At 38.2% G+C, this 23995-nt stretch overlaps 1 protein-coding gene across 2 annotated transcripts in view; it reads right to left on the reverse strand.

The window, feature by feature from the left end:
* The window catches only part of GLRA3 (glycine receptor alpha 3), a 134809-nt gene that overhangs the window by 62631 nt on the left and 48183 nt on the right, over positions 1 to 23995 (reverse strand). For both annotated transcript variants that reach the window (XM_014456790.2, XM_006081906.3), the window contains exon 4: positions 8791 to 9014. In XM_014456790.2, the coding sequence (XP_014312276.1) occupies positions 8791 to 9014 (224 nt within the window). The remainder of the gene's footprint in view (positions 1 to 8790; positions 9015 to 23995) is intronic.

Below are 23995 nucleotides of genomic sequence, written 5' to 3' on the forward strand. Positions count from 1 at the left end.
CAGAGATGCAATCCTGTGTGACAACTCCCTGTCATCTTTGTAACTGCATGAAAGAAGTTGTCACGAACATCCAGCAGTATTCAGCAGGGGAATAAACTCTGAATCTACTCCCTAGAATTGTCAAGTCCTACCCAGAACTGACAATTCTAGGTGATAGAGTGGGGTTTCCCATTGTGGGACTAGGGCATGTCACCAGGTCTTCTCAGGGTCAAGTAACAGCCCTCTGGGATAGGTGTGACATCTTTCCATGCTCACCAAACAAACTTCTGATTTGGCTTCACGCCAAGTGACTTGGATGGTATACACCAGCACTTTCCCTCTTCCAGAAAGTCTTTGGATGTAGGCATCCCAAACCATGCATCACTCTTGAATTTATTTATTTTTTTATTGGAAAAGTTTATTACCAAGATATCTTCAGGGATTACCAAGACTTTGTAGTTCCTGGATCTGAGAAAAATATGTCCAGATCTAATCAAACCCAAGTTTATTCGAAGCAAGTTTTTTCTGAGATCTCTCTGGCCAGCTCCTGTCATTGCAAGTATTCCCAGTGAAATTTGGTATATTGATGAGCGCCCTAGGCGGAGTTGTTTACTTAAACTTTATGACCATAGTCAGATTACTTCACCCCATATTGGTTCAGTTTTCACCTCTCTAACATGAAGAAATGACAGTATCTGCTCTGGTGAGATGTGATAAATATGTTAGTAATACATGTAAAGAACTTTGATAAGTGCTTACACGCAGCAAACACTCAATAAATATTAGTAATTAAGGGTTACTAGTACATTCTACCACTCTCAGCCTTCCCTATCTCCCCCTCCACCAAATTATACAGGATGGGCACAAAATGACTGGATTAAATCATAAAGCTTATATAAAAATATAAGCTTTTACAAAAGTAATTACCAGCTCTAGTAAATGGAACCACATTCTCCAAAATAGCATTACGATACAGACCATGTATTAAAGTTGTAATGGTGTGTGTTCTACAGTGAAGACTCTCGGTGAGATCCAATGAACATAGTTTGAGAGACATAAATGAACAGACATGTGAAGCTGCTAAATGTTTAAGGTTCCCGGGAGGGTCATTTGACAGTTCACTCCAGTCAGAGTCCATAGCACATGAACATAATTCATAGAGTTCACAATTCAAAAGCAATTTTCTCCTGGCTCAGCTAGGTTGAGTGAGTCTGTAAGCATGATATTTGTAGATTTGCAAAATTCTCCCTTAAAAAGGCAGTTGTAAAATCAGTTGGACATGATGTTCTCTGTCTTGAGAAAGGGTTTATTAGAGGTGTGTGCACAAGTACGTATTGAGTGTATGCACATTAATTTTCCAGACACCCAAGGCCCACTGGCCAGCCAGCTCTAAATTTTGGCTTGCAGAATGAACTCTGTGACCTTTTGTACGGAAGTAAATAGCATTCTGAGAACCTTTTCCAGGCTCTCACCATGCATGTGATGTCAGATTCATATCCTGGCTATTTTTCTGGCATAAAATGGGAGACATTACATAATTCTTTTAAAAAAAAGTGCTTGAGAAGAATTATTTGGGAAAGAAAAACACTAGAACTCGTCATAAATCACATCCTGAGAAACATTTATTTATTGACACTCGTTTTGTTTATGACAGGACACAATTGCTTCTTTAACAGCACATGAATGAAAAAATGTGTGTCAATGTTGTGGGTGTGATATTGAATTTCTTCATCAAAACATTACAAGTAAATTGTGATTTGTCCTGATCACATCAAAAGAAAACGAAATCAAAAGGTAATTAATCACATTCTACTGTTTTGGAAATGAGAATCTTCTTTGTGTTGAGAGAGGACACTGAGTTCTCTTTCTGGGACAAGACACATAAACAGGATATGGCGAAGTCTTGGCTTAGTGAAGAAGTAGAAATGTTAAAAAGGATGATTATAATCTGTGACAATTGACCTCATTAAAATGGACATATTACCCATTTTTTTGAGCAAGCACTGCCCTAGCGTATGCTGTCTATCTCAACCATTAATTGACGTATTAAAAAAATGCTTTGTCACTCCATTTTATGCTCTTTATGAAAATAAGAAGTATTTTTATGAGTTTCTAATATTTCTACATTTAGTGTTATAAGGACAATGGCAAGAGTCCATATAGGGCTAATTTGAGGATTCTGGAAAATATCAGAATTTAAGCCTTTTTTGTAGTTTATTTTTTTTTGTTCAGTTTTGTTTTTTGTTTTCTTTTTAGAAATATAAAATTAACAATGTCTATTATATGCCAGGTAGTATGTTGGGTGCTTTACATATATTATTTCAGGCACACAAACTAATCTATAGTGACAAAAAGCAGATCTGTAGTGGCTCTGAGATGGGGGAGTAGGACAGAGTTTGAAGGGCAAGGATTGTAAGGGTCATGAACTTTTGAGAGTGATACATACCTCCACTATCATGATTGTGCTGATGATTTCATGAAAGTGTAATACACGTGTTGAAACCTATAAAATTGCATACTTAAATATTTGTAGTTTATTACAATTCAATAAAGCTGCTTTTTAAATTAAAAACAAAAATTTATTTTTCTCAAGTAAAGAGACTCGCCCTAAATCACAGCTAGTAAACTGTAGAGGCTTGATCTGGGTTGGAGGACTTCTTGCGAGGTGTACCAAGACCACAAGGCTTTGATTATTCTTTTACCTTTGTCATTTCTTAGGGTTATCAATGCAGCTGCTAATTTTGAGGGATGGGATCATGTTGTTCCCCAGGAAAAAGAGAAGGCTGGCTTGTATTTGGCTATAAAAGCCGTGCATTCCCCAAACTCCGTGTTTCAGAGCTGTGACACAGACCCATGGTGTGTGTTAAATTAATCTGGGCCTGTTGCATGGTTCCAATGAGACTTGAGGACAAGGGACAAGTAAGGCAAATACGGGGATGCTTGTGTTGCTTCCTGGCAGTGAGTAATACATTCCTTTGTCTCCGACCCAGGACTTTCGTGTCCTCAGTCAGCATCCGCTAGTCATATATTGGACTTGAATTGATGTTCTGCTTTTCAAATAATTTCTCTGTTTCCTATTTCTTGGTATCTTGCTTCTACTTCTTGGGAGACTCCTTCACTTCATCATTCCAAGTATTCTACTATCCGCTCTCCCCTCCCCCCACACACACACTCTAGTTTAGTATTCTCTTTTAAAAAATATATTTTATTGATTTTTTACAGAGGGGAAGGGAGAGGGATAGAGAGTTAGAAACATCGATCAGCTGCTTCCTGCACACCTCCCACTGGGGATGTGCCTGCAACCAAGGTACATGGCCTTGACCGGAATTGAACCTGGGACCCTTCAGTCAGCAGGCCGACGCTCTGTCCACTGAGCCAACCAGTTAGGGCTACTATTTGTTCTTATGCTCTGAGTGACTCATTTTCCTTTCCTAGAAGTATCTTATTTCATGTATCTAGTTGTCTCATCTGTCCAGATTTTTTTTTATGGTCTCTTCTGCTCCTTGCACTTCCCCTTAAATCATTCATCTCTTTTTGTTTCTTTAATTTTCCTCTTTTATCTTTATTTTCTTTGCATGTTTCTTCTGACATCTGCTTCTTTTTTATTCTTGTTAATATTATAAGATGTCCTCAAATGTCTGTTTAGATATAAGAACAAAGCAGTAAAAACTATTTGGAGCTCAATTACTAGTGGATGGTTCATTGAGTAATAAATAGTCTTATCTGTAAAATGATTATATGACCACCCAGATTTTGTATTGGAGGTTCCCTCAATGTCAATATCTCTATTTTTTTTCTGTTGGGCAAGTTAATTTCTCCAGAGGCATATTCTTCTGACTACTGCTCAGTAAAAGCCTCGGTCTGGTTTTCAGCATTTTAAGGGAGAACAGGGGTATCACCGTTTAGTGTATCCCTTGTAATCCTTATTTTAATGGTAAGATGCTTATGACAGACCCAGCTGTGCCTGTAGTCCCTAATTGTGAGGTTCTTGGCACAGGCTCTCTGAGGTTTTCTGTCTTGCTTTCTGCTCAGGTCAGACGGCAAAAAGGCAGCCCCTCATCTAAAGGATATAGATGAGGAAGATTAGGAATAGAAAGCTCGCTGATGTTCCCACAAAGTTTAAGTTGATTCTTTTCATTTGATCTCTTGTCTAGTCCCTACTTTCTGAAGTCCTCGCTGCCACAAATTTCTAAAAGTTTGAGGGTAATATGTCTTCCTTTTGAGTTCTCTCACTTTGGCGTACATTTCAGCTATCTCTGCCTGTTAAGTCAGTTTTCCCGAGTGCATTCACTTTCAAGCTTCCTAAAGTATGTTGTCATCATTCATCTGTCACAGTCTTCTTTTCCATTCCTTTCACCCTCCTGTGTGTCAGGGCCATTTTATTCCTTATTTAGTTTACTTCTTTATTTTAGTGGGTTGAAGGAGAAAGTACAGATAAATGGATAAGTTAAATAGGTCAGGTTTGCCAGAACATTCTGCTTCTTTCTTAAAACAACTAGGAAAGCCGGATCTCTCGTGAAACATCACAGATGCTCCATTTGTAAATTGAATGAGACTTTTTTTCCTAGCACAACTTTTGTTAACAAAGAAACTGTTTGCCAATTGAAGATTTCAAAGTACTGTGAGATTTCCAAAAACAACTCATAGAAAAACAAATTTAGTCTTTGATCATGTGAGCCAGGATATAGCAAACAAAAACTGGGAGCTGAGAGACATCATCCTGTTTCATCTGAATTCATACCGAAAAGACAAAAATGCAATTCTGAATTATTCCATAATTTTCCTCAAAATATTAAAAGAAATGTGAGCAATTCATAATGGATAGCATTGTTTTCCAATTCCAATAAGATGATAAAAAAGTAAATATCCATAATCATATAGCACACACACACGCACACACATTATATTTCAATTCTATCGATGAAAATATTCTAGACGTTATAACTTTTTAGATTTCCTGACATAATTTTTTAGATTCCCTGAGCTGCTCTGACTATTATTATTCCATGCTATCTGGTGATATATTCTTGCAGCCAAAATCTGTCTGCAATGAAACAGTACCTTATAATTAATAATAAATCATACCTTTCGCAAATTTTCAAGTTAACAGGAAAAATTTAACTTGCTTATTCGCAGCCTGTCATGGATTCCCTGATATCCATCATGAATCCAAAACAAAGAGGAATCAAGGATTATGACCTGGAGTTTCAATCTTTCATCAAAAAATATGTATATCTAACTCATAAGTAATACATAACCCTTTCTGAAGAATTCAAATAATATAAACTCACATATAATAAAAATTAATTATTCATAATCATATAGGACACACACACTGTATTTCAATTCTATCAATGGAAATATTCTAGACATCATAATTGCAAAATGATTATTCCATTTCATCTGGTGATATATTCTTGCAGCCACCTTTATTCCTACCCAAATTCAATCACTTATTTCCATAGTTGGTTATTTTCTACCAGTTGTTGGGCATCCTTCTGAAGTCTTGCATGGATTTACATAGATGTGTAAGTTATGCTTACACTAGAGGCCCGGTGCACAAAAATTTGTGCACTCGGAGGGTCCCTCAGCCCGGCCTATGCCCTTTCGCAGTCTGGGACCCCTCAGGGGATGACTACCTGCTGTCTTAGGCCCACTCTCTGGGGGATTGGGCCTAAGCTTGCAGTCAGACATCCCTCTGGCAGCCCAGGAGCCCTCGGGGGATATCCACTTGCCAGCGGGGAGCAGGCCTAAGCTGCAGTCAGACATCCTTAGTGCTGCTGAGGAGGCGGGAGAGGCTCCCACCACCACCGCTGTACTGGCGGCCGTCAGCCTGGCTTGTGGCTGAGCAGAGCTCCCCCTGTGGGAACGCACTCACTACCAGGGGGCAGCTCCTGCATTGAGCATCTGGTGGTCAGTGTGTGTCCTAGTGACCAGTCATTTCCAGTCGTTCTGCTGTTAGGGTCAATTTGCATATTACCCTTTTATTATATACGAGTGCCTGGCCAGTCTGGGTGAGGGGCTGATGGCTGTTTGCAGGCTGGCCAAGCCCCTTCAGGGTGGGGGTCCCCACTGGGGTGCCTGGCCAGTCTGGGTGAGGGGCTGAGGGCCGTTTTCAGGCTGGCCACACCCCCTTCAGGGTAGGGGAGTCCTGCTGGGGTGCCTGGCCAGCCTGGGTGAGTGGCTGATGGCTATTTGCAGGCTGGCCAAGCCCCCCAGCAGGGACCCTCACCCCCTGAGGGTGTGGCCAGCCTGGGTGAGGGGCTGATGGCTGTTTGCAGGCTGGCCACAGCCCTCAGCCACCCAAGCTCCCAGTGGAGGCTGGCTGGAAGCAGGTATCTGGGATTTATTTATCTTCTATAATTGAAACTTTGTTGCCATAAGCGGAGGCCACAGCCGGCTCAGAGCAGGCAGGAAGCTTGGCTTCCTCCATCGCCTGGGCAACCAAGCCTCCTGCTTGCTCCAGCTCCGTGGCTGCTGGCTGCCATCTTGGTTGGGTTAATTTGCATATAGTTGCTCTGATTGACTGGTGGGCATGGCTTAGGGCATAGCAAAGTTACAGTCAATTAGCATCTTTGTCTTTTATTAGTGTAGATATGTAGAGTGTTTTAAGTACAAATAAAAATAAAACATTTCTCTTGAATTTAAATATATTTTGGAGACCTTCTCTTATGAATAACTTTAGATCTATCTCATGCAGAATATTTCATCATATGGGACTCTCATTGTGTTCTACTTTGTTCTTATTAATGAATATTTAGGGGACATTTTTGCTGTTGCCATTTCTGTGGTGAAGAAGGCATCTTTGTAAATGTATCTTATATATACATAAACACATAAGTAATGTAAATTCCTAGAAGTAAAATTGCTGAGTTGAAGAGTAAATGAATTTTATGTTTTTATATATCATAAAAAACATCTTTCCAAAGAGTTAATGTCAAGTAATATGCCCACAAAAAAGGTATTAGACAACCTAAATATTACCTGTCTTGTTAATGTCTGCCCATACATTTTATTTTTTAAGTTTTCTTGTCTTTTGCTATTTACTTCCCCCCTACATCAATGTTATAATTCTTGCTTCAGCTGTCAAATATGAAGAAAACTCAAGATGAGAGGAAATGTCTATCATTGTATTTACTTATATTTTTGCTTACTGTTTCCTTTTTCTACCTTCTATGTTCCAATTTCCTTCCTTTCTTTTCTTTTTCTTTTTTTCCCCATTGCCATTTACCCCCCCATACCATCTCCCCAATGTTCCTTCTTTTATTGTTTCCTTTCTATTTAGAAAACTTTTGTAGCTACAATTTTAAGATAGGTTTACATGTGACAAATTCTCTTAGTATTCTTTTATTTAACAATATAATTTCCCCTTCATTCCTGACAGATATTTTCAGTGGGTACAGGATTCTAGGATGACAGTTCTTTTCTTTCAGCACTTAAAAAAAAAGTGTCAATTCTTCTGGCCTCCATGATTTCTGATGAAAAAGTCTCATAGTTTTTCCCCCATAGGTAAAGTGTTGTTATTCTCCAAATGCTTTCAAAATTTTTATTTAGTTTTCAAAAGTTTGCCTATAATGTGACTTGGTATAAATATCTTTGGGAGTCTTTCAATATCTAGGATCTGGAGGTTTAAGCCTTTTATAGAATTTACAAATATTTCAGCCTTTAATTCCTCTATTATTTTTTTAGCTTTATACCCTATTCTTCTTTTCCATCTGAGACTCTGATGACATGAATGTTGGGATTTTTATTATACTCCATGGATTATAATAATGTTGTTTCCTCAGGTTCCAGGTTTTTACTTTTCTTATGGCTACCATTGGGAGTCTCCTTAAGTTCGTTATATATATATTGTGTGTAGGGTTTTTAGTTATATTTAACAGAAGGAATAGAGGCCATACGTCTGTTCCATCTTCCCACTATCTTTTGATTCTTAAACTTTTTATAGTAATTTTCCAAAAAGGTTTAAAATTCTCTTGCTTTTACCTGGGATTCACCATTAAGTCATTTATTCATTTGGGAGCATAGGGATAAATTACTGATGAGGCCTGAAATCTTCCTTTATATCTTATGTAGCAATGAATTATTCAGGATTGTATTAACACATATTAGTCAGTTTTCAGCAATGTGACAAGTGTCAGTTAAGAGTAGAGTGATGTCGCCTTTTCACCCTTAGAAAGTAATGTATGTATTGAAAGGAAATGTATTCGCATGAAATAGGAAAATATGAAAAACATAATACATTAGCATGATGTTTGTGCTTTGGTATTAATTATTGTTATATTTTGGTATTAGTTGTAAAAGGCTACACGATCTTCTAAGAATTAACTTCTAAATAACTAAAATGTAAATAAAATCTTTTCTAAAGGATAGTCAGAGAAGCTCAGGAAATCTTAAAAAATACATATCGTTGAAAAATAATTTATGGAAAATGGATCTCAGAGAAACAAATCTCTATATTTCTTCACCTGTAAATATTACAAGAGTATGATACATAAAAAACATACTAGTAATCACAATGTATGATTTGGCTACCATTTCATTTGCCCTTAAATCACTCACCCACCTGGCTGATTAATTACCTGGGCTATTTGTTAAAAAAGCGGATTTCCAAGAATTATTCACACAGTTTCTGGATCTAAAACTTGGGTCTGCTATTGTTGATTAGACATATTTGGAAATAGTACATTAAAGTAATTTAGGTGGAACAATGAAAGCAGTTAACCAAAAATTTCAAAACACTCACTAAAAGCAAATAAAGAAAACCCAACACGTTTCCAACAAAATCAGGAATTTAAGTCTGTAACTCACCTTATTGAATAAAGAACATTTCCATTCTTGAAAATTCTTAACAGTTTGTTGTCTGTAGTAACTTCGTGAAAGTTGGCACCCTTTTCATTGGCAAAGAACAGGTCAGGTTTCCAAATGGAGTCCAACATGGAAGGATCTAGGTCTAAAGAGTCATCAGGATATTCACTATATGCAAGGCGAGGATCGTTCCATTTCTGACGAAGAAAGATATTCACTCTGTAATCCTGCAATGAAAGAAGGAAAGTGGGGGTGGGGGGGGAGGACTTCTGCTTTAAAGAGTTTAGAATCTTATGTGCTATTTTGGGGGCTTCTCTGAATTATAACAAAAGCCACTGACATCCTTGTGAGCCTTCCATCCCACACGATCATCACTCATTACTACTGACAAGAGTCATTTTATTTCTGAGGCTTTCCCTGAGTTTTCAGTGATCTATACGCCTCCAAAGAAATGGCCACACAATTTTATCATACATATGTCTTGTGGTTCTATTCAAAATTCACTCTCCTGGTCTGTCAGAATAAAATACTGGGCTGCTTGCTACCTGACACCTGGAGTAAAATATTTTCAGCTTTGCATTTATTTTCTAGAACCATTTATTTTAGTGGGTGTCTAAGAGCATCTGAAATGCCTCTAGTGAAATTTTCTTGAAAGCTCTCTGTATTATAAAAATGACCATATATACTTTTTGATAATGAAGACACATATTCTCATGTTTAATATAGTATGCAAATTCTATAAAATAGGTGACTTGGGAAAAATAACAGGGGACTTTAGAGGAATAAAAGAATAATAAAGGCACATTATTGCCAGCAATTCTTTAAGAAGATTTAACTCATGAGATATCCAAATTAGACCTTTCATAGTTACATTTAAAAGGGAAAGAGTCACTGATTTCAGCCAAATTCTTGCTCACAAATTCTGGACTAATGTATAAAATGACAGGACTGATAGCTGGGTGTCATAGGTAATGCTTATATCCACTTACTATGTACACATTACAAATATAACTTTTGCCTTAGATTTTTGAAATGAGCAAATAAACATGTAAATTTGATTACAAGCATGAGTAATGTGAACATTTTTAGAAAGCTTCATTTGCATGAAAAAAATAGGCTGAAGATATTCAGAGAAACTGAACACTATTTTTTATCTATTTTTTTATTCCTTGAATCCCAAATTATTATTTGTCAGAATATAGTAGCTAAGCAATCACAAAGGATGCTTCCATAATATTAGACCCGGTAGATGGCTTACCTTGCAGGTAGATCTAATTTAGAGTGTGTAGTGAATGTAACAAATCTCTATGTTCCCTTAGTCATTTTTTGTGCACCGAGTCCTCTATCTTCTGACTATAGCTGATGGTACACACCAAATAATATATTTTCTGCCTGCTAGGTGCCCCATGGATCTTCAAAAGTACCAACGGAGCAGCGTTCACATCAGCTTCTTTACCATAAAGCTTACGATAGTGTGGAAATCTTATCAACCGTAAGGGTGTGTAGAAGCTGTAAATGGGAATATATGAGCGAGCTCCTACCAGACAAAGACAGGTCATCCTCTCCTGGCCTAGAGTTCAGAGTACCATGAAGCACACCTCCATGGTGGCCAATTCTTGGGTCCCTCACCATTCTGCTGTCTGTGCCTCAGCCCTAACCACCACCAACAGAGTTGGTCATTAGACTAAAGTCAGTTTCTCTCTGCCTTACCTATAGAAGAAGGCTAAAGCAAGACAAGTGATACCTGCCAGGGAAAAAATAACTGACTAGTAAAGAATTTTCTTTTGGACTGGACCCGGTAGATGGCTTACCTTGAAGTACTTTTATGCTGTAACTAATTTATTAACTGAGAACACTCTGTAGTCATTCAGACTGTGAGGCTAAAATAAAACGAATTTTAAGCTCAGCATGTGTAATAAAATTTGGCTCAATCTCTTTATCCCTGTGTTATTGATTTAGTGATAAACTTTATAAACCAAATTTCGGATCTTCCAGGAACACTCTTTGCTCTAAGAGTGAGCTAAAAAAGCCACCGAGTTTCCTTCAAGAACAAAATCAACTGTCAGCTGTAACCAAAGCCAAGTGTTCACCTGCATCCACTGTGCTCTTTCTTTCAATAGCCAGAAATATCTTTGTTTCTGAACACATTTAAGTATTTGATTTAGGGGCAGCGACCAAAGCAAAACTCAAAAATAACCATCTCCTGAAAAACTAGAAACTTACGTTTTAACACTCCTCATAGTTGGGTTTTGCCCTGCTTGCAAATGAACATTATGCTGAGAAACTTCTCTCTTACACAACCAAATTCAGCATTTCAAAAAATAATTTTTAAGGCTGATTCTTTATAGCCAACATATCCTATTAATACCCAGCAACCAATTATAGTAATTGCTTTTGAATCCTGATTGTGAAAATGTGCAAAGGGTACATACAATGACATAGTAAAATAATACCACCTTAAAAGAAGTCCTTGCAATGCAATTTGAAATAACTTGCATATAACAGAAGACCATGGACTGTAGAAGGAAACAGCTTTGCAAAGTAGAAACTAATGGATGTGTGTGCAGCATATGCAAAAACATCTTAAATGGACTTATGTAGAACAGTTACATGTGAGTAAAAAAAAGCAGTAATAAATATGAGATAATACATATTGAGAGTGAAATCAATATTTATAGTTCTCATTTCTAAAATCTACACATATTTTGAATTCATAATTCATGACACTTATATGGAATCATAATATTTTAGGACAGAGATATTAATGGCCTTCAGAATCATGAGATATACATTTGTGTTGTTTTAAGCCACTGAATTTGAATCTGTGGCAATTTGCTAGGGCAGCAATAGCAAACTGATGCATTTATATTTTTGAATGGATTTTAATACATGCGCATTCTCATTTTTTAATGAAATCCATAGAATAATACATTCTTTTTGTCAGTTAGTCTAGAGCAGCGGTTCTCAACCTGTGGGTCGCCAACCTGTGGGTCATGACCCCTTTGGAGGTTGAACTACCCTCCAAAGGGTCGCCTAAACCATCGGAAAACACATATATAATTACATATTGTTTTGTGATTAATCACTATGCTTTAATTATGTTCAATTTGTAACAATGAAAATATACCCTGCATATCAGATATTTACATTATGATTCATAACAGTAGCAAAATTACAGTTATGAAAATAATTTTATGGTTGGGGGTCACCATAACATGAGGAACTGTATTAAAGGGTCGTGGCATTAGGAAGGTTGAGAACCACTGGTCTAGAGGGTAGAATATTTAAGGCAACATCCCTGGATTCCTAGCCAAATGGAAAAATTAACTCAAAATTCTTCCTGTTTTTAGGAGTCCTAATCAGAGATACTGGCTAATTTCAAAATGATCAGAAAAATAGCTTTCTTTTCTCATAGAAATAAGGACAAAGGGCAAACTCCCTGACAATTACTTTGTCGGTTTACTTTTGTAAGATTTTCTAATTCTGAAGTACTACACAACATAGGCTTACCATGCATCACAAAGTGCAGAATACTAACCCTCAGCAGTGGAGTAATTGCTCCTGATGTCATCTCCATAATATGCCATCTGCTCTATGATCCCCACCACAGGCAGGGTGGTCGGCTGGGGCCACTGACTGAAATAATGGCCCATTGGGAAAGTGCCTTTCAGTTCTCAGTTACTAAACCAACAGGGGGAAAAGCCATCTTGTAAGAACTATTTAGAAGCTCAGAAAGGTTATTTCAAATCTCTCCTTGACTGCTTCATTATCCATATGTTTATATATTCTCTAGAAAAGGGCAGCACCGTTTTAAAATTATGAAGATTTTTTTAAAGGAAACCTAGTTATGTACCAATTATGGGAATACAAAGTTAAGAATTCACAAAAAGTAAAGTAGACTCGCAAAAAAAAAATTATAGCATATTAAATATAAACAAAATGCATCCTTGTTTTTTAGAACTTGGGAGTGTTTTTATAATAATAGTTTTTAAAGGAGATAATCATTATTAAAATTCATCTAATTTATTAGGATTGGTCAGAACAAACGTGTGTTGAATCAGTGAAATTACATTCTATATGTCTCATCCGGTAAACTCTGTTTAAATATAAGATTGATTCTAGTCCTTTCAGGCTGCTATAACAAAATACCATAGACCAGGTGCCTTATAAACAATCAACATTTATTACTCGCTGTTCTGGAGGCTGGAAGTCTGAGATTAGGGTGCCAATAAGTATGCGAGGGTCCTCCTCTGGGTTGCAGACTTCTAATTGTATTGTCCCCTGGCTTTGGTGATAGGCGCTCTATGGGGTCTCTTTATGAGAGCTCTAATCCCATTCATGAGTGCTCCAATCCTGAAGACTCAAGCACCTCCCAAAAGTCCCACCTACTAATACCATATCTTTTGGGGGGGCTAGGATTTTAACATATGAATTGAGGGGGATGACAAACAAGCAATAGCAAGATTGAAAATTAAACCACTGGCAAAACAATAAAAAGATAGACAGTCGACTCTTGGACAATACAAGGTGGTGGAGTGCCAACCCTGGTGGTTAAAAATCCGGGTATAACTTTTTACTCCCCCCAAACTGAACTAGAGACAGCCCTTTGCATCAGCAGGTTTTGCATCCACAGGTTTTGCATCTTCAGATTCAACCAACCGAAGATCAAAAACAGTATTTTCCATCTGTGGTTGGGAATCCACGATCGGAAACAGTAGTTGGGAATGTGTAAATACTGGTCTTGATCCTGAGTTGGTTGAATCCACTATATGAAGGGCCAACTCTATTGAAAAAACCTGTGTGTAAGTGCACCCACTCAGTTCAAGACCATGTTCTTGAAGGATCAGCTCTATTCCATTCAGAACACTGTGCAGTGCCTAATTTCTAGAGAGGTAAACTTGTTCATTGGATTATTATTCCATAAATCAGTAGAGATTTATTCCAACTAATATCATTTATTCAGTTTGGGCATGCCTGGATTTAGAGCTAAAGACCTACACAGAGCCAGTGTAACTGTTTCCTTTTATTGAAAAAAATAGTAATTTATGCAGCTCTATGAGTGTAAGGTAACAAGTTATTCTCAGCCTTAATGTGCTCATGGCAGTGCTCCCCTAGACCCCACTTATCTAGAGGTACCCTTCTGCCTCCCAGTGCTCACTTCGTGCATTCATACTCAATTCCTCTTGGCAAATTCCATGCCCAGTTCTCAGCCTTCTCACAAACAGGGCTAGACATCCAGGAAGAATGCTCTCTCTCTCTCTCCTTCATAGCAAGTTGTGCCAACAAACCTATAGCTAAGGGGTGTGTGTGTGGGGGGGGGGGGCTGACATGATTACCTGCCTCATATTTCTGCCCAAATCAGTTCCTAAACTACTATCCACTTCATTTTGTATTTTAACAAGTAGGAAAAGAAAGCTTATATGCTTCCTCTGGTTTAGGCAACATAGACTTGGAAATTCTGCTACTAGTACTTTCATTCATGACCCCACATTTATATCAACATTTATATCCAACATAAAATGTGCTCACTTGTTTGGATTGGCCTGTTAAAACGAACATAACCATTTTTTTACACATAGCACTTACTAATTTGCAATGTGTGCATTTAATGACATGTGGGCAATGATCCTCTTATAAAGCAGTTATTATTATTTATTTGGGGGGCTTCCATTAAACAATTGCTGTTCCATTACTGGAATGTATGATTTGGATCATAAAAAGAGATTTTGAAAAATGAACTAATATTTAGTCTTTGTCACATCCTATTTTCAATCAATGCTATAACAGCTCTTAAAATCAAATAGGAAATTCTAAGAACCCGCTAGGAGGAAAAAAAAATTTCTGAGGATAGCTGAGACACACTTTATACTTTTAAGGACAGGGAATCTATAATAATAAAAGCGTAATATGCTAATTAGACCTGACAGCCAAATGACATTCTGGACGATCTTCTGGATGAAGCTGCAGTAGCGGGGGCTGGGGCAGAGGTGGTTAGGGGCAAGCAGGCAAGCAGGCAAGCAGTTAGGGGTAATCAGGCAGGCAGGTGAGCAGTTAGGGGTGACCAGGCAAGCAGGCCAGTGGTTAGGGGCAATCAGGCAGGCAGACAGAGTGGTTAGGGGTGATCAGGCAGGCAGGTGAGCAGTTAGGGGTGATCAGGCAGGCAGGCAAGAGGTTAGGGGCAATCAGGAAAGCAGGAGAGCAGTTAGGGACAATCGGGCAGGAAAGCGAGTGGTTAGGGGTGATCAGGCAGGCAGGCAGGTGAGCGGTTAGGAGTCAATGGTCCCGGATTGCGAGAAGGATGTCTGACTGCCAGTTTAGGCTAGATCCGGCAGGGATGGCTCTGGGATCGAGCCTAAACTGGCAGTTGGGCATTCCCTGAGTGGTCCTGGATTGCGAGAGGGTGCAGGCTGGGCTGAGGGACCCCACCCCTGCACGTATTTCATGCGCCGGGCCTCTAGTAGCACCATAAAATAATTTTTGAAGATCTTCCAACTAGTGTGTTTCTTGAATGTCTGGTGTAAACTGGTAAACTGTGTTATGTATCTTATCATATGTGCCTTTTTTCCTTTACTTTAAATTTGGTCAAATATCTACATATAATCTTTATCATTAGTGACATTTAGTACATTCACAATATTGTGTAACAATCACCACTATTTATTTTCCAGATCATTTCATCACCTCAAAAGGAAACCTTGTGCCTAAGCTGTCACTCCCCATTCCCCCATCCCTCCAGCACCTAGCAACCTCTAATCTGCTTTCTATCTCTATATATTTGCCTACTCTGAATATTTTATATCAATAAAATCATTTGATATGTGGCTTTTGTGTCTGGCCCTTGTACTTAGCATTATATTTCCAAGGTTTATTTTACATCTGTTTTAAAGTGTTTTTAAGGACATAGAGATCATCTGTTTAATATACCAAAAAATTGAAAGTTCTCATTGGAAGAATTATAAATGTAAGTTGATATAATTTCAAAGACAAATGTTTGTGGAAATAAATATTATATATAATAATATGTAAAATCACAATCCACAATCAACATAAAGAATGAAGTTAATAACTATTATTAATTGAATAATTACTAACTTTTGGACCTGAATCTACATGCCTTAAATATAATTTGGAATTGGAAAAATGCTGATTTAAAATTTGCCTTGTTGCCCTAACCAGTTTGGCTCAGTGGATGGAGCATCGGACTGAAGGGTCCCAGGTTCAATTTCGGTCAAGGGCATGTACCTTGGTTGCAGGCACATCCCCAGTTGGGGGTGTGCAGGAGGCAGCTGATCGATGTTTCTCTCTCATTGATGTTTCTGACTCTCTATCTCTATCCCTTCCTCTCTGTAAAAAATCAATAAAATATATTTTTTAAAAATTTGCCTTGTTTATAAGTTTTCAGGAATATATTTAGACCTAATAGCTTCATCTTACATTACAAGTATTTTTTATGATAGTAAAATCTAACACTGTCAGAGCATCTTCTAGTTGCTTCCCACCAATCAGAATCAGGTCTGATTTTACTATTACAGTGGGGCCTTGACTTACGAGTGTCCCGACTAATGAGTTTTTCAAGATATGAGCCGTCTCTCGGCCGATTTTTTGCTTTGAGTTGCGAGCTAAAATTCGGGTTACAAGCCAGCTTCAGATAGCCCACCGCTAGTTGGCGCAGTGAATGTCACAGTGAACGCCACATCAGCCCAGCATCATGCGTCTCACTCGTTCACTTTTTGATTTGACATACGAGTAATTTGAGTTACGAGCTCCGTCACGGAACGAATTAAACTCGTAAGTCAAGGCCCCACTATATATGTAACTAGAGGCCCAGTGCATGAAATTAATGCACAGAAGGGGGGGCCTCCCTCAGCCCAGCCTGCACCCTCTCGCAATATGGGATCCCTCAGACATCCTTCTCACAATCCGGACCACTGGCTCCTAACCATTTGCCTGCCTGCCTCACCTCCCCTAACCACTCTGCCTGCCTGCCTGATCACCCCTAACTGCTCACCTGCTTGCCTGATCACCCCTAACTGCCTCTGTCTTGGCCCCTGCCATGGCAGCTTCCTCCAGAAGGACATCTGGAATGACGTCCCGAAGGTGGTTCAGCTGTCCTGTCTAATTAGTATACTACGCTTTTATTATTATAGATTTGGGACTAATATTACATAACTGACTAATAAAGGTAGATTTATTCTGAGCTTATATAACATCAAATATTACTAAAGTAAATAAATTGTACAAACTAGGTTTCCTTACCTTAAGTGTTTCCAGTTTAAATATACCAAGATTTTCAGTTGTATACCTACAGATTTTTAAATTATATACCTATATCTGTTATTTTGTGGTAATCTTCATACTTCCCTTCACAACATGAATAAACTATTAAATCACATTTTAATGACACTTAGCAGCTTGGATTTGGGGGGAAGACATGGTTTAATAAATAAAAGCAAAGGAATAGATGTTATTAGCAAAGGATTTTTATTGTATTTGTTCTTACATTGTCATCAGTAGAAAAAATGTTCACACAAATAAATTATTTCAATAAGTATTTTCAAATTGTTCTTAACACTGAGGCTTGTTACCATATCACACTTTCACATTTTAATTGATGTTTAAATTTCCAGTGGTTTTTCTGAAAATCCTTTATAGTCTTTTGGCAAGCTTTTGGTTCATGAGGGCTCATATTGGATAGTATTTACTAATACAGGATGAATATTAAAGGAAAAAAACTCCCATTTGAAAAGTTTTAGTGAGTTAATTATTATATGTTCAAGATGAAATTAAATTGTATTTAGAATGAGTTTTCATTCTGCGCAATCCAGATAATTTTTAATTAGCCATTTGTTGATTTGGAGATTTGCCAGGAAGCTGTGTGGGGACTATTAACTGCATTTTAAAGCTGTAGAGGAATTAACTTATTTTAGAAACAATTATTGCAGCCTTATTTAGGATAATTCTTGAGAGTAATAGATAAAATTTTGCTTCTTCTGCATCAAATGAAATAACCACTTTAAAAATCTACAACTTGTTCTTAAGTAAATTACCTAAATAGTACATATGCAACCCACCAAAATCAGAATTAAAAGAAAATGTTATCAATCATTAGGTATTTTACTTCTTGGTAGACAACACCACACATTTTAATATTTCTATATTTACAGATATCTGGGATTATGCTGACACATTTAAATGTATTTGGGTATAAGGTATCATCACAGGCAAAAGATAAGTTGTCAAAATTCCTTAAGTTTTGCCCTAACCGGTTTGGCTCAGTGGATAGAGCGTCGGCCTGCGGACTCAAGGGTCCCAGGTTCGATTCCGGTCAAGGGCATGTACCTTGGTTGCGGGTGCATCCCCAGTAGGGAGTGTGCAGGAGGCAGCTGATCGATGTTTCTAACTCTCTATCTCTCTCCCTTCCTCTCTATAAAAAAAACAATAAAATATATTTTTAAAAATTCCTTAAGTTTTTCTTTTCATAAAATAGTTGGCAACCTGTGGGTGTGCTTTTCTATTTGAATTTATAAATTTGAGTACATGTATACTTTATAAAATGCAAATCTTATGGTGGTTTTAGCACAATGTAGATGATAAAACTTTCAGAAACACTTAAATGTGATTATTTTACTTCTACATTATAGTTTTGTCCTGGTCCATTTCTGAACCTGTTGATGTATTATTTCCTCTATAAAATTATCTTTCTATTTATACTGGGATATTTTCATGATGGAAAAATTATTTTAACTGATGAGAACATGTGGAATAAATTGTCTTTACCAATCCCATTTTATAAGGCCAGGAACAAAAAAGTGAGATCTCCCTAATTTCCATCCAGGCCTTAAGCTCTTACTGCATGATACACAATATACTGCTTACAACAAATGATATCATCTCAAAGTCAAGGTCTCTTTGAAGTTGGCAGATTATTTTCTCCCAGGTACTATGCTCACCCCAGCTGAATTCCACTGAGTGACTTCAGTTGTAACCATGTACAAAAGGCCCAGGAGACCTGCCCAAACCTCTGACCTACAAAATTAGGAGCTATACGAAAATATTTGTTTTTATAAGATACTCAGTTTGGGGGTAGTTTGTTATGCAGCAACAACCAAAGTAGATTTGGTAACTGGAAATGGGGGCTGCAGTAAGAAAACAACCCAGGTGCAATGGACTTTGGGACCAGGCAACAGGCAGAAGCTTGAAGGTTTTGGAGACTTTTGGGATAGCTGAAAGGATGAGGAGGAAATTGTCATTAGAGGATGGAAAAAACAAAACAAAACAAAAAAAACCCCAACACCTTTGTTTTGTGGTGGCAGAAAGTTTGGCAACACTGTCATCTCAATAATGTGGGAAATAGAAAATGCAACTAATGGACTATTGTATTTGGCTAAGGAGATTCCAAGCAAAATCTCACTATTTTAATGGACTCAGGGTAAACATCTCAAGGGTATGGCTGTGAAACCCCTGTATATAGTTCAGAAGATTGAAAAGTTACTTCATAAATTTTCTCAACCAGAGCAAAAGGTTTCTATGCATTTCAAGATTGTTTTCACACAGAATCTTAACTTCCAGTCCAAGGTAGAGAAGCTCACAAAATGGTAACACACATAGGAAGCCCACAGAAATGGTAAGAGAATTCAAGTGGTAGAAACACCATCAGCAAGGAAGGGAGAGGGAGAAAGAGATAGAAACCTTAATAATGAGAGGGAATCATTGATTGGCTGCCCCCTCCCCCCCCCCCCGCATGCCCCACACTGGGGATCAGTATCCACTGAATCAAACCTGCTAGGGCTCATCCCCACTCACTTTTTAAATGGGAGTGTCTATTGCAGTTATTCTAGGCTTGCATCACCTTTGTGTGTTGACTGTATGTGGGGTAGATAACCTGCCTCTTAAATTAACAGATCTTTTGATCAAGAGGAAACATAATCAAGCTCTCCTCTTTTGGAGCTTGATGTTAACTTAGTCCCAACAGCAAGAGCCCAGACTTCTTTCTTTTTTTTAATCCCTCACCATGCATCTGAAAGAGATGTTTTCATAGATTTTTAGAAAGGGGAAGGGAGGAGGAGGAGGAGGAGGAGGAGGAGGAGGAGGAGGAGGAGGAGGAGGAGGAGGAGGAAGAAGAGGAGGAGGAGGAGGAGGAAGAGAAGGAGGAACATTGACTGTAGGAGGGATCGAACCCAAAACCCAGGTGTGTGCCCTGACCAGGAATTGAACCATGACCTTCTGGTGCAAGGGATGGCATTCCAAAAAAATGAGCCACACATGCCAGGGCAGTGAAATAGTTTCTGTTTCAGCCACTGAACACCAGCTGGACCACCATTTGTCACCAGTGGTAAGCTGCAAGAATGAGAACCATGGACTGTTTGGCCTGCTTGTCTTTGAAGGTCATGTATATTTCAATCCTTGAAGGAGCGAACACTAGTAGTGCATAGAAACCAGTGGTGATATTTACGAAAATTTTTACCTATGACCATCTAAAGTGAAGTATATCATTTTGCAGACCAAGTGCTAAAAGTCCATAGCAAAATATAATGTCATAGGCAATAAAGGATTCAAGAAATGAAAAGTGGGCTGCCTGTTTCTTTCTGTACTGGGAGTTAAAAGAAAAAATATCCATCTCAGAAATTTAAATTTGTAGGCTAAGGTATGGCTGGAGAGCTAGGGATTTGTCATGATTTTTCTCAAAGAGTAGCTTCTGTAGCTTCAGGGGTAAGGATTGTATGGTTGAAAATTAGAACCAAAGGATGGCCCTCTGGGCTACTAACCTAGAAAGTGCATTATATTCACTCACGTGCAGGGTGACATATGTGAATGTTAGGGTCCAAACTGGAAGAGAGTGAAATTTCTAGTATTGGAATGATAAGAGTTGGGAGGATTTGGAAAACTCCAAGCATCTGTAACTGGCAGCATGTTTTTGAAAATAGTACCACCAAGCCATATCCTGGTTTATGTGGGTGGGAATGGGAACAGGCAGAGGCCAGGTGTCTGGGCCCTGGCATCTCTCTCCTGGAAGCTTTACTAATAGAAGGGTTGACCTTCAAGTTCTTGGTGAAGTTTTCAGGAAATTCTTAAAAGTGTCTTGTGAAGAACTTTCCCCCTCAGTAATCTACCTGAGGCACAGTTTCTTCTTGGTAAAAAATTACACTTATACAACCTTAACCAGGAAAAAGAGAAGCTTTATCTATCTATCTATCTATCTATCTATCTATCTATCTATCTATCTATGTATCTATCATCTATCTATCTATCATCTATTGACCGATTTTTTAGTAAACTACACCTTTACAGGACATTCCTCTGTCTAAGCCATGATAGTAATGTCTTATGTATTATGTGTATTTCATAACAGTTTGTTGCCACTGGGCCAGGCTTGAGGATGAACTCCATGGGAAATCATTTTGAGAATGGTTTTATCAAATAGTGAAAGATATGATGCAATGCTGGTTATATGAGTAAAATGAAAACATTAACATTATCACAGAAGCAGAAAAGGAAACGAATCTGGCCCTTGTGTCAAACATGGAAAATAAACTAGAAACACATCTGAATGTACTTGCAGTTAGTATAGGTGTGTGTGGGGGGAGGGGGCACACATAAAGTTTGGAAAATAACATCTTATAAAAAGGAAGATATTCATATGTTAATAAAGAGAGAATATAATTTAGTCTCCAGTCCACACGTATGAATAGTTTTGCAAATAGCTAGAGGGCATAAAATATATCTCTTTTCCCTAAGAATACCCAGTGCTTCTGACCTATTTTCTCCTGTTGTTCCATATGCTACCAAGCAATGAGGATAGAAATATTGGCCTTGGGCAAGTGTACTCAGGAGCACCCCTATAAATATGTACTTTGGAGAACACATTCTCAGATAGAACAATATTTTTCCCAAGAGAGCAATAATTGGTTCTCGGTGGGTGAAAAATATCTTACTCCTTGTATGCATAATTCAAAGATCTACATAGAGTATATAAACAGATATACACTATAGAGGAAGTATTAAAACTTCATGGAGAGGGCAATTAGGGGAAAAAATGTCAAAAAAGACTCCTTAGAGAGGCATAATGAAAAAAAATGGTTGAGAAACATTGCCTTAGAGAAAACTAAAGCAAAAAAGGAATGCAGAGCATATTCACTTCTGCTGTCAAGTTTTGATTAATCATATTTAATTTTATAGTGCATGGGTGAGGAATAGCAATTATCTTTAGAGCAAGTTAAAGTATGATAAAGAGTGAAATATATTTAGAATAAAAATTTTCAGCCTCTGGGGCTGGGTGAAAAAAAATGAGGATTAAGAAAAAAAATAAAAAAGAAACTTATAGACAAAAGCAAGAGTATGGTGATTACCAGAGGGGAAAGGGGGAGAGGGAGGTAGAAGATGGTATAGAGGGGATAAATGGTGATGAAAGGAGACTTGACATTGGGTAGTGAACACACAATACAATATATAGGTGCTGTGTTATAAAATTGTACACCTGAAAACAGTATAATTTTGTTAACCAATTTCACCCCAATAAATTCAATTAAGAAGAAAAATGTTTAGCCTTTTTAGTAGTTGCTTCTGGGATAAGTGTTTAACAAATGTATTATACAAGGTATATTAAAATGGTAAATGATTGTCAAAAGATTGAGTGAGCAGAAACCCCAGGAAGCCCTAATGAGGATAAAAAATGACTCTAGAAAAAAACAAAACAAAACAAAACAAAAAAAAACAGTAAAAGAACAACCTAAAGCAAACAAAATGGCTCCCACCAAGAAAAGGGTTAAATCTTATCAGCTTAGAGAGGGGTCTGGCTGTTCTCTTATTACTTCTGGGGGAGAGTCCCATGCCAGGCCCCTGGATTCCTGGAAGTCTGTAAGTGAAGCCACTGCCCTGCCTAATACCATTAGGGGGATGGAGGCAACTCCAGTGGAGAGAGGAGATGAAAATTCTGTTAGGGGAAAGTAGAGAGGAATTCTTCACTAATTCCGAAAGTCTGTGAAGAGAAGAATTCCAGTAAGGGCTGGAAGAAGCAAGAACTCCCAAATGTCTTCCCTACCCTGAGAAGAAAAATAAGTCTTCATTATCACCTGTACATAAATGGAATGGGTTTCACCGATAAAGGTTGCCCAGGACTTATCTGTGAATATGTGCAGTTTATCTGCTTAATGTTGATATATGTTATAAGCTGATTTTTGTTAATTAAACCTAAAGAGACCTTTGTGGCAGGATTATTTGTCTTAGGCTTTAGCTAGTCTCTGGAGTGCTGGCAATAGTCCAAGAAAGTCCTAAGGCGAGTTTTAAGAAGACGGTGTAGATTATAGTAATACATACGTGCTAATAAGTCTGTTTCCTCATACTCTCCCATAAAGCAAATAGTTTGTTCTCAAGCCTCCTTGATGAGATCGAGAGAAAAACAATCTTTCTTATATTTTTAAAACAAAAAGTAGTACTATATATATATATATATATATATATATATACACACACACACACACACACACACACATATATATATATATATACACTAATAAAAGGGTAATATGCTAATTAGACCAGGCGTCTTCTGGACATCCTTCTGGACCTCCTTCTGGACAAAGCCACAGTGGCGAGGGCCGAGGCAGAGGCCGTTAGGGGCGATCAGGCCGGCAGGGGAGGGCAGTTAGGGGTGACCAGGCAGGCAGGCAGAGGCAGTTAGGGGCATCAGGCAGGCAGGCAGGCAGGTGAGCAGTTAGGAGCCAGTGGTCCCAGATTGCAAGAGGGATGTCCGACTGCCAGTTTAGGCCCAATCCCACAGGGGTCCTGGATTGGAGAGGGTGCGGGCTGGGCTGAGGGGACCCCCCCACCATGCACAAATTTTGTGCACCAGGCTTCTAATATATATATAAATGTCAAATAGGAATTTTCCATTTTCTAACTGAATACCTAAGCAGCAGGACTGCTTAACTCTTTTGCCTGCATCTGTTCTATTTGACAGGGCACTTGTGGCACAGCCCAGATCCCTGTCAATCTGGCTTGTTTGAGCGCATTGAAGCATGGTTAGGGTGGCTTGTTTTGTAGATAGGCTGCTAGTTTTATTGCAGCCACAGAAACGTGTCCTCTAACTGGTGTTAATGTTCACTCATTTATCAGTCAGAGATTCAGCATCACAGCTGAAGAGCTATTTGCAATTTTAATTGATTGCCGCGTACTTAACACTAATTGACGTGTTAAATCCATGAGTAAGGAA

The sequence above is a fragment of the Myotis lucifugus genome, unplaced genomic scaffold, assembly GCF_000147115.1.
Source record: "Myotis lucifugus unplaced genomic scaffold, Myoluc2.0 scaffold_1, whole genome shotgun sequence".
NCBI lineage: Eukaryota > Metazoa > Chordata > Mammalia > Chiroptera > Vespertilionidae > Myotis > Myotis lucifugus.